General features: G+C 37.9%; 1 protein-coding gene across 1 annotated transcript; it reads right to left on the bottom strand.

Annotated features, from left to right (window-relative positions):
* Positions 1-6,112: 6,112 nt before the first annotated feature.
* LOC138875503 (uncharacterized) lies at positions 6,113-6,634 on the bottom strand. The gene has a single exon (XM_070154336.1). The coding sequence runs from the start codon at positions 6,632-6,634 to the stop codon at positions 6,113-6,115; it is 522 nt and encodes a 173-aa protein (XP_070010437.1).
* Positions 6,635-12,394: the final 5,760 nt, after the last annotated feature.

Below are 12,394 nucleotides of genomic sequence, written 5' to 3'. Positions count from 1 at the left end.
GTAAAAAATTTGAAACGGGCAATTTAAATCCTATAGGCATGCTTTCTATTGATATTGATTAACACATAGTTGAAGAAATGAGCAGGTTAGTTAATTAGACTGATTCAGAACTACAAGCATGAGTTAAAGTTAAATTGATTTTTAGATCTAACTAAATTGACTTTAGATCCTGTAGGCATTATTTCTATAATTAAAGCTGATTTTAGATCCTATAGGCATGATTTCTAATTATGTAAAGTAAAGCGAGTAGAATTTATTTAAACCAAAGCAAAATCCTATATGCATATTATCTAACAAACGTATTTGAACCAAAATGAACCATATAGGTATGCTATCTAACAAAATGCATTTAAATCGAAATGAACCCTATGGGTATGTTATCTACCCAACTTTCCCACAGTATACAACTACCCTCCCTTTTCACTAGTCACCCTATTATCTGTTCACAATAAATTATTACAGACCGATGATAGAATAAAAATTACATAAATAGAATAGAAGTTAAGCTATAGGGAGCCTGAAGTAGGCCCAAAGCAATGCTGGTGTACCAAGAATTCACTAGTCTTAAATGCCCAACATTCATTACCAATTTCGTGTCCAGGTGTGTTAGAGTTTCCTAAGGACCTCAAGGATCCTGGGCAGTGCTCACACCGAGACTTTCCTCAAACAAAGACTGATTATGTGTAGTGCGGAAGTGTCAGCCCTGATATGCCACAGTTCAGTGAGATCTCAGGGATCTGTAAGCAGTACACACACTAGAAGGGAAGAACTTAATAACCTAAGAATAAGTGAGAGTGATTGACATGATTTGAAAGAGTTTTGGTAAACAGTAGCAAGAGGGCCTTAGGAGTGAAAAAGATTTTCTGAAACCAGTACTAGCTAGGGTGGTAAACAGTTTGAGAAAAAGTATGAAAAAATATTTTTTTGAAATCATAATGCAAGTCACAGAACACACAGTTTCAGAAATATTATAGTGCAAACGGGTTCCACACATGGAGAGAGACGGGTTGGCGTAGAATACAACCTAGTGTATAAGCAAACAGATAGACAAATTTCTTAAGAGGTTGTGGAATTGAAAAGTTAGTCAAAGATTACAACAAAGACATGTTGAGAACACATAGGTCTTAGACATGATCAATACACACAACTAGAGTACTTTGAAGGGCTCGATACCTTAACAGGATTTCATTAGTAAAATAGAGTTGGTAAGACACAAATGAATAAACTAGGCAAGCACTTCATGAAGCATACAAAGTTTAGAAATACTAATCACATATAGAACAAGCAGGATGTAGACATGTTGGGTGAGACAGTAAACAAATAATATAGCTTGTACACACTAGTGAACATATAGGGTTCATGCAATCATCTCAAAACATGATTGGACATGCTAAACAGTAAACAGATCGTAGTGGGCAAATAAACTAGTCATAGCCTCTAACAGAACAACTTCAACATGCTAAGTGATACAATAGTTAGGCAGTGTAATCTAAGCATGTTGGTTACACGTTGAGCACATGACAGTAGAATAGTAAATAGAACTGGAAATCACAACTAATGAACTGCAGCAACAAAGAAAACACATAGTTTTAGAATGTGAATTGAATCAGGACATACCAGTTAAGGAGAGAAGACAGAGTATAGAGCAGAGATGGTTCAAATAGCCGGCTGGATTAGTGAGAATTGCAAGTAACAGAAGAGAATAGAGAGCTTTTAAGAGAGTGAGAGTATGGGTAAACTAGTGTTCGTGTCTTTCAAAAGCCAGAATGGGGAGATTATATAACACTTAGCAGAATAAAACAAATAAGGCAAAGAATAATTAAGAGTTCCAAATAAGGTATGCAGGTAAAATTAAATAGTTAATTGGGGCTAAACCCAATCAAATAATTCTACAAAATTCGGAAAGAACCCCTTAAAAGAGGGAGAATCAATTAACAGCCAAGTTACAGGTTCAATAAGGTAACTAAATCAATCAAAGACCGTCTAGGAGTCGGTTAAAGCAATTAAAACCCATAAATCAGGCTAATAAACCAATTAAGGCAAGTAATACCAATCATGAGTCACAAATAAGGAAAAATCACAGAGAAGTACCAATCTCGATAGAAAATATAATTTGAACCATAATTAGGCAAATAAAATCAGTCAATCATTTTTTAATTGATAGAACTAAAAAATAATGGGCAAAACATTGAAGTAATCAGTGAAATAAGCAGAAACCCTAGGGATTAAAACATAGATATAAAAAATCATTCAAACAAGTAAAGAGAACCATAGTAAAACACTTTAGAATTTTCGCAGAAAACTTAAAGGGATGAAACTCTAGTTTGAAAACACTTAAAGAAGAAAACTTGAAGGCATGTAAACATACAGAGATTCGAACAAATAGAAGTCAAAACCTGAAGTATTGTAGTGTTTAAAAATCGGTCAGTAATAAAGGAGCAAAAGAACCTAGAAGAGTAGCCATGGAATTTTAAAAATGTTTCTGATACCTAAAGGGTTGACCAACAAACAACAAGAGACAAACTCTAATATAACGAAAATATTCAAGCATCGATTAACTAGGAAAGAAGTAAAGGAACTTTTAAGAAAATCAATGATGAACTCAGGATCGTTCCAAATCTACGGAGATCTGAACGGATTCAAGCCCAAACATTGGGTTTCTTGAAGAAAAGAGAAAGGGTAAGAGAATCTGGCTTTTGAATCAAGGATTTGAACCGTTAGACTTTGATAGAAATCATTCACGGACCATAGACGGACTTTTGAAGAGTTTAAAACAAGAGCTTGAGCTGATATCTTCAAAATCCTTCCACGAAACCACACAATCGAGCAACCCAAGGAGATAGGAGACAAGTAGAGGCCTCGTACAGCCATAGGATGCCATAGATCAGACAAGGATTCAAGGGATTAAGGTTGATTTTGGGCGGCGGCAATTAGGGTTAGGGGCTGGTCTCAGAGAGAACTGGAGAAGAGGGGATTCGAGGGCGGCTGTATGGAGGAAATATTTAGGGTTTAGGGGGTTCGTTTGATTAAAAAGGTATGTTTTGATGTGGACCATTGATCTTCCACGATTTGATGGAGATCTTGGGTCGGGTAGGTGCAGATTGGGCTTGGGTGAATATGGCTGGTATTAAAGGGGTATTGGGCTGGTTAATTTCCCGACAAAATTGAAATAAAAAGAGGCTATTTATTAAATACCCAATCAATTGATTAAAAAAATAATTTATAAAATAATTACTAACTATAAAAAATAAATTTCATGCATAGAAATGTTTTTAAAATAGTTATTTAGTGTTTAAAAATGCAAATGATTAATTTATGGTAAAATAATACAAAAATATATGCACGGGCTATAATTGCAAAGTTATTGCAATTATAGCGAAAAAGTGCCAGTTTGGCTATTTTTGAAATAATTTAGACTCAATAGAACCTATAATAGTAATATTAAATCAATACATGTTCTAAATTCATTTGTGATTCAATTTTTCAATTATTTATATGAAGAAAATATTAAAATGAATTGTTTTAAGGGTGTAAAAATTATGGGAAAATACCCATTGATGCTAATGCATAGTTTTAAATGTATATATGCATTTCAAAAATATTATAGGAAAAAATTAGGTATCAACAACTACCCTTATTTACCCGGGATGGATGAAAGAGTTTTCGGGTAGAGAAATGATGGCCAATTGTGATCGGATGGGATGTTTTGAAAGATAGAGGCTGGACTCTGATCTTTGAGCTGCCTAGATATCCCTGGTTTTGCAGGAATCAGGCCGCATGTGGTTTTGGATTCATTGGCGGAAAATACCGATGAAGTCATTACAAGAACGGACACGAGATTTCAGAATGGATGCAAGAGTGGATATGGCGAATGGTCCAGGTCTGAGGTGGTTGAAGGAACTGGAGCGAGGTCAACCCTTCTAGGATAGCGGTTGCTTGCTTGTCACTTGCAGATTCCCTTTGGACCAGAATGGATGCAAGAGTGGATATGGCGAATGCTTGTCAAGAATTTAAACATGATGCAAATTCCCTTTGGACCATGAAAGTTATCTTCGGACGATTTAAGGCTGACGTCCTCAGACCATGATGTCCTGGGTCACGAATTGTTCGGTGAGGGATTCGTAAGCCATGAAATGATGTTCTCGGGCCATGAAGATTGTGCCTCCGAACCATTACGCCTTTGAATAATGATATGCAAGTTTTAGAGATCCTCAGGCCATGGCATGATGTCTTCCGGCTATGAGAATGATGCCATTTAGACTATGACGCCTTTGGATAGGTTGGCGATATTTCAGCCCATGAGCTGCAATAATATGATGTTAACAAGACAAGGCTTAGTCTGGTGAAGTGAAGGGCAGAGCTTAGCCCGATCAAAAAAAAATAGATAGTACCGGAATAGAGCGATATTTATGCAAAGAGAGACAATGCTTAGTCCCATGCAAATGCGGAGGTAGAGATTAGCCTCATGCAAATATGGAGGCAGGGATTAGCCTCGTGCAAATATAGAGGCAAGGATTAGCCTCATGCATGGATGGAGGCAAGGATTAGCCTCATGCAGATATAGAGACAAGGATTAGCCCCATGCAGATATGGAGGCAGGGATTAGCCTCATGCAAGTATGGAGGCATGGATTAGCCTCATGCAAATACGGAGGCAAGGATTAGCCTCATGCAAATACGGAGGCAAGGATTAGCCTCATGCAGATATGGAGGTAAGGATTAGCCTCATGCAGATATGGAGGCAGGGATTAGCCTCATGCAAGTATGGAGGCAGGGATTAGCCTCATGCAAATACGGAGGCAAGGATTAGCCTTATGCAAATACGGAGGCAAGGATTAGCCTCATGCAAATACAGAGGCAAAGATTAGCCTTATGCAAATATGTAGGTAAGGATTAATCTCATGCAGATATGGAGGCAAGAATTAGCCTCATGCAGATATGGAGGTAGGGATTAGCCTCATGCAAGTATGGAGGCAGGGATTAGTCTCATGAAAATACGGAGGCAAGGATTAGCCTCATGCAAATATAGAGGCAATGACTAGCCTCATGCTGGTGTGGAGGCAAGGATTATCCTCATGTAGGTGTGGGGGCAAGGATTAGCCTTATGCAGGTGTAGAGAAAAGGATTAGCCTCATGCAAAGAGCGAGTAGCAAATAAGAGTAGTATATTTCTTAGCTGGAGATATATTCGGTGTCTGATGGCCTATTTGATAGTGAATTTGCTTTGTGTATACATGTTTGCGAATGCTATCGCTACGTCAAATGTGCATGTATTCAAAGAAAAATTGTAAGTTTTGTGAGTGGGGGAGGTTGGTTCGCGCCTTTGTCTGCTGGCCTTGCTTTGTTCTATTCTGGAGGCCTTATTTCAGTTTCCCTGGGTAACACCTGACTGTTACGAAAAATATAGTTTTCGAAAATATGCAATTATTGATAAAATAAAGTTGTTTTAGAAACATATTGGAGTATTAAGTAGATTTAGATGAACTAGTGATTGTAACACATTTAGAGACATTGCAGCTTCCTCATATTAGAATTTTGAGTGTCCTCAAAATTTTGCCCTAGTTTGGTAGATGATCCTTTGGCCATTTGCGAGATTTGTTGAACACTCTTCGGAGCTTATATAATCCTTCATAAAATTCTACCCCAGTTTCTTAACCAATTTCTGACTTTCTGGTATGCGACGGCGTCGGCTGGACTTTCTCCAGAATTTTGAGGGTCCTCCCAAAAATTCTGCCCCAGTTTCTGATCTTAGGAAAAAAATGGAAATTTTATTATGATACGACCGAACCCACAGGGCTGCCTACGTATCCCATCTTAAACGGGAATCAGGTCAAGCGTAGTTCAATTACACCAGATGAGGAAATGTAAGTAGTTTAACCATAGTATCTTGACTGTGTATGAATTTATCGGTTTTGGAAAGATTTCTCCGTCCATTTCTGCAAGTATAAGTGCTCCTCCTGTCAGCACCCTATGAACCATATAAGGACCTTGCCAGTTGGGAAAGAATTTTCCTTTGGCTACATCTTGATGTGGGAAGATCTTCTTCAGTACCAGCTGTCCTGGTGCAAATTGTCTTGGTTTAACCCTTTTGTTGAAAGCTCTAGACATCCGGTTCTAGTAAAACTGACTGTGACATACAACATTCATCTGTTTTTCATCTATAAGGGACAATTGTTCATATCGGCTCCTTATCCATTCTGCATCTCTGAGTTCAACTTCATGTATGATTCTTAAAGAGGGAATCTCTACTTCAGCTCGGATGACAACTTCGGTACCATAAACTAGCATATAGGAAGTTGCTCCGGTTGATGTGCGAACTGTAGTGCGGTATCCTAACAGAGAAAAAGGTAGTTTCTCGTGCCATTGTTTGTGGTTTTCTACCATCTTTCTTAGTATCTTCTTGATGTTTTTGTTGGCGTCTTCTACGGCTTCATTCATCTGAGGTCTATAGGCTGTGGAATTCTTGTGCTTGATTATGAAAGTTTTACACATGGCTTTCATTAGATCACTGTTGAGATTGGCTGCATTATCAGTGATAATAAACTCGGGAACTCCGAATCGGCAAAAATACGATCTTTGACGAAGTCTGCAATGACTTTCTTGGTTACAGCTTTGTAATATGCAACCTCTAGCCATTTTTTGAAGTAATCAATGGCCACTTGAATAAACTTGTGCCCGTTTGAAGCTGTGGGCTCAATTGGACCGACGACATCCATTCCCCAAGCGAAAAATGGCCAAGGTGAGCTGGTTGCATTGAAATCATTTCGCAACACTATTATCATATCGGCGTGCACTTGATATTGGTAGCATTTGTGGACATACTGGACGCAATTTGTCTCCACGGTAATCCAAAAGTAACCGGCCTTAAGTATCTTCTTGGCCAAAATAAAACCATTCATGTGCAGGTTGCAAGTCCCAGCATGTATATCCTCAAGTAGTTTAGAAGCCTCTCTTGCGTCGACACATCTTAGCAATCCAAATAAAGATTTAGTCTATACAAGTTTCCTCCGTTGTGGAGGAAGTGATTGGACAATCTTCGGAGCATGCGCTTCTGAGTGTGGTTTGCATGCTCCAGATATTCTCCTCTTGCCAAATACTCTTTGATCTCGTGGATCCAAGGCTTTGCATCTGTCTTTTCCTCAGTATGAGCAAAGTAAGCTGGTTGATTCTGGATTCTCACTAGGGTGGGATCAGTGAAATTCTTATCTAGATGTTGTATCATAGTTGACAAAGTGGCGAATGCATCGGCAAACTCATTATGAATTCTGGGCACATGCCGGAACTCTATCTTCGTGAAACTCTTTCTCAATTCCTCTACATGGTGTAGATATGGCAATATCTTTGTTACACCCCATGTTTTTGTACATGAAAGTATGTCGTAAGTCAATTGATGTAAGCTCGGATATGAGATCTTGTTTGAAAGTATATAAAGTGATTTAATGTTTTTAGACCTCGTACTTCAGACGTCACTGTCATTATAGGATTATCTAATGTAAACTCAAAAAGGACGAAATCCTTCTACAAGGATAAGAAAGGTTTACTGAAGTCTTAAGCAAGCTATGATGAATATGAGATTTGTTAATCATGATTTAAATGAGTTTAAAGTCAAAATATGACTATATATGATGTTTGGATATGAAATATATAGTTTGGGAAAAATAGGATTTAAGATGCGAAAAAAACGATTGAGGATTTGCCTTGTAATGAAGCATTTTGAGCAATATATTTCATGTGTCATATGAGGTCATTTTGGTACATATTATATACCAAAATTAAGGTCTTGGAAACTTGTTTCCAAAGGTCCAAACCATTTACTCATACGATATCGGAGTAGAAAAATATGAATTTATATAGTAGGGTCGCCAAGTCACATTGCCACACTTCGTAGAAACTGGTAGTTTTATAGGCCAGTTGTGACACAGTTTTCTCCCAATATTTTGAGAGTTACATGGAGATATTTATATGAAATTAAAGCCCTATGTATCTAGTTTCCAACGCTGCAAACTGTTTGTCAATACAATGTCAGATTAGAATGATACAATTGTCCGAAGTTTCACCGCTCAAGCTGCCAAGCAAGCAGCTTACCCACCTACTTGGAGAATTGAGGCGGTGGGCTTATAAGTTGTCTTCTCCCTTGTATATTTCGTCATTATACATAGAAAACATACACCAAAACACTCTCAATTCTCTCAAAGAGTTGGTCCAAGATTGTCATGCCCCAACCTCGGGAGGCACGACCGGCGCTCAATCGAGTGAACCCAACTGAGCAATCCTTATCGAACACTTTTTACCCAACTCAATACGATTAAGGAAACCGTGCTTTCGTTTATTTAGACAATATGAAAAGTTGTACATTCAACATTATTAGTTCATTTCATATCACAACCTTAAACCGTAGTTAAGTTCCAAGATTCCATACAATTGTAATTTAGAGAAAACAAGAGTTTAGAATTACAGCATAGTGCATAGACCCATCCAACACCCGTACATAACCCACACAAACGTCTACGAAGCCTCTAAGGATAAAAAAGACAATGATGACAATGCCGGCAATAAGGCCCCGACTATACCTCAAAAGTGAATATCTATAACAAAAGATGTACAACACAACCCCTTGAAGGAGAAAGGGGCTCACCAAGACTTTGAGAGGGGGATGCTCCGCTAGGCACGATCGGCATTATCCACTATGGAGTCACCTACATTCATTTAAAAATGTAGCGCCCCCGGAAAAAGGGACGTTAGTACCATGGAATAGTACTACTATGTATAACTAAATACCATTTTTTTAGAAAGAACTATCATACAAGAACAAAGAAATCACAAGAGACAATCGAAGCTTTAACCGAACACCACATCATCAAATAAAGACTCATACAGCTTTCACATGATTTCCATAACTTAATTTGGGGCATTTCATATGTTCATCATTGTTCACAATACCACCGTTGTCTTGAGCGGAGTCTGATCACGACCCGATCGGCTAGGTTTCCACATTTTAGAAATATACCTTAATCACCATCTCATTTTCCTTTTCTAGAATTCAATATCTGCCCATTACCACCATGTGTGCAGCATGGTGTCCGATCACGGTCCAATTGGCTAGGCCGCCTTACCTAGTCGTTGTTCCTTTCTCATTAATCATCTCATTTGAATCTTTATTTCACATATATCATATCAATTCATTGGCACTTTGGGCCACAATTCCCACATCATGTCCACTTTCAATACAAACATTACAATTTAGGATAACAGGTACAAACAAGAGCAATTCATGTGTAAACATAGATAAGATTTCACATAGTTGGCATGACAATCTCAATTTAAATCCTGACATTGAGGTCTAGGCATTCCAACACATGGTTTATATTCTTCACACATCTTTAAATTAGCAAGAATAGTATATTAAACATATCGAGGCACCCCTATCACGTATACACAGTTGCAAAACCAATTCGTGTGAAATAACAATCAATTCATCCATCCAATTTCAGTTTTACCACATTTGCACATACATCAACGGAGCTCGATTTCTAATAAAAGGGGGTTTTAGCTGTACATACCTCAAAGAGTTTTCCCTTAAGTTTATACAATACGCCAACACCTCTAGCAATAACAATCCGGATGGAGGACAATCTATGGTTATCTTCCTTGATTCATGAAGACTTGAGCAAGATTTGGATGATTATGAAGCTAGGCCCCTCCTTTCTCTCTCGATATGCTCTCATCACTCTCTAAAATCAGTATAAAATGACCCCAAATGAAGCCCCAAAACCTATTTACGAAAATGGGGCTAGGTTATAAAAATAGGAAAAATAAACCTCCGAAACAGGGTTTGCGATCGCAGAATGGACCGCAAAACAAAAATGTGGGCCGCATAATGCATCACAAAATAGGTGCCAAAATCGGGCAACACTAGCCCAATCTGCGACAGATCTGCGATCGCAGAGTCAAAAATGCGACATATTTGCGATCGCGGATTCGACACAGGATCATATTTTTCCAGTCTTTGATAATTTAATCATAACTTTGTGTAGGAATGTCCAAATGACGAAAGGTTTGAAGTGTTGAAAACTAGACTCAAATACCTTTCATATGATAGGTTATTAATCATAAAATACCTTATATATAAATATGCTCATTCAAAGTATGGACTAGTGCAAGTACCTTTGGAATCTTAGCCTATTATGAAATTTTCTCATTTGGCTTACACTTAGGCCTCTCCTTGGACCCCACCTTACTTATTATATTACTCATACACTTGTTTACCAAATCCAATTCACTTACATCATATCTATAGCACATAAAATATTATAATTAGTCTACCTGGCACCCCGAAATCCTATATTGCTTCGCAAAATTTTCCGGGGCCTTACATTCTCCCCTTCTTAGGATCATTCATCCTCGAATGAGAGGTAGAGCCTAACCCAAATACCTAACATAGAAAATCTCTTTTCTATTTTACCTCAAGTCTCTAAATTTTGACTAACTCCTAAATTTTTTTTTCTAGAAATTTCGACAGCATCTCCTTTGTAACTAGGCCTATCCACCTGTCAGAGAATCACCCAAAACTATCCTAAAAACTTATCCATAACTCGACAAAGCACTACAATGTATATACCCATAACACTAATTCTCATCATCACAAGAACTACATTATCATAATAACACATGAACATGGACTGCACATTTTTAGATCATAACACCTATAAGGTACCTTTCAAGTCAGAGCTTATTGATATACAATCAAGCGAAAATATTTTCCTTCCATGACACTTTCGGCCTTCAAGGTGGCCTCCTCGACTCACAAGCTTTGCCATAACACATTCACGGAAGCAATCCTAACCCCTAAACTTATCTAACAAGGATGATAGCTAGATACCTCGCATAAGCTAACTATCCATTAATATTCACCTTCAATAATTTACACCAGGATGATACACAAATGATCTCCACCTACCTTCTTAGACATAGACATATGAAAACACAAATTCATGAGGAACAACTATGGGGAAACATCATACTCCTAGTGCGACCTAATGGGAAATGCGCTTACGTACCCTTCATTATCAATTCACATAACATCTACATGGGAAAATTTTGAGAATAACCGGTTCACCCTCCTAAATTCTAAATCTCTATGCGAACACCCAAACTAAACTCGTGGTGACCTTCATGATTACTCTAAGATGTGCTATAATAAATTGACCATAAAATTACCTACTAAATATATGTGATCACAGGGTGACTTTGACACGTTTGAACCTTCAATACCAAATAGATCTAATATAGTTAGGAGAAACGGAGTTCAAGATTGGGCTGCAATTATTCAGGAATCCAGTTATGCGCTGAGCGGAGTATTTCACGAGGTTACATGCTAAGAGACATGCGGATTTCTATTAATGATGCTGACATGGTTTAATCTAGGTGACTACATCAATTATCAAATAAATGAAGCATAGTGGTCAACTAATATTCTTAGATAAGGTAGATACCATGAATTTGAACTTGAGATTTTTAAAGAAGTGATCAAGTAGGATACACCATTTGTGTCCCTGAGTGTAAGGTAAGTAGTTGAGCTCAAATGGTAAGACTCTTGCAACATGGGTGTGATTGAGGTCACAAATGAAATACGTGGAATTTGATTTCACTCCAAACAATAAGCGACACAAGGACTCTATGCCACAAGCGCATGAGGATGGAAAAGAAGTCATCTACTTATGAGATTGTCATAATTCGAAGAATCTAACCCTTACTAAGGAGGTGGAATGCCAGAGGTAGCAAAATTACCATACATGACAATGACATTGTCAATATTCCTAGAAGCCGAGTGAGCAGAGAGCCACATAACCTCATCAAATCCGACCCATTTATGACTTTTGAAAAGGGGACACACTTTGGTTTGAAATCATGGCAATTTAAGCTTGAACTTTAAAGAAAATCATTACTTTTGAAACCCATGAGACAAGCTCTCGTAGTCTTAGAAAATCGTCAATAATGGCAAGAAAGTACTTAAAATCATTACGAGCTAGTATAGAATAAGGCCTCGAAGCGACCGTATGAATAATTATGAAAGAGTGAGAAGTCTTGATGCACTTATCGGAGAAAAGTAACCTAAGTTATCTAGTCACATGGACAAGTAGAGCAGGTAGATGATTGTTTAGGAGAAAATCTCATAAGGAGTGCGAGCAATATCTTTTTATCCTAACAAAAGGAACATACCCCGACCCTTGATGCCATAAGGCATAAAATTAGATTCACGAGGAGAGTTACCAGATGAAAATAGATAGTAAGGCAGCACAACTAAGAGCACCACTTGGAATCGACAAGCTTAAACAGAGTTGAAGACATTAGAAGTCTCTAGAAAAGGGGAAATTTGCCCACTCTCAGGGCGCTTGT

The sequence above is a fragment of the Nicotiana sylvestris genome, chromosome 8, assembly GCF_000393655.2.
Source record: "Nicotiana sylvestris chromosome 8, ASM39365v2, whole genome shotgun sequence".
NCBI lineage: Eukaryota > Viridiplantae > Streptophyta > Magnoliopsida > Solanales > Solanaceae > Nicotiana > Nicotiana sylvestris.
Note: the sequence above shows the minus strand (reverse complement) of the source record. Positions and strands in the feature narration are given on the sequence as shown.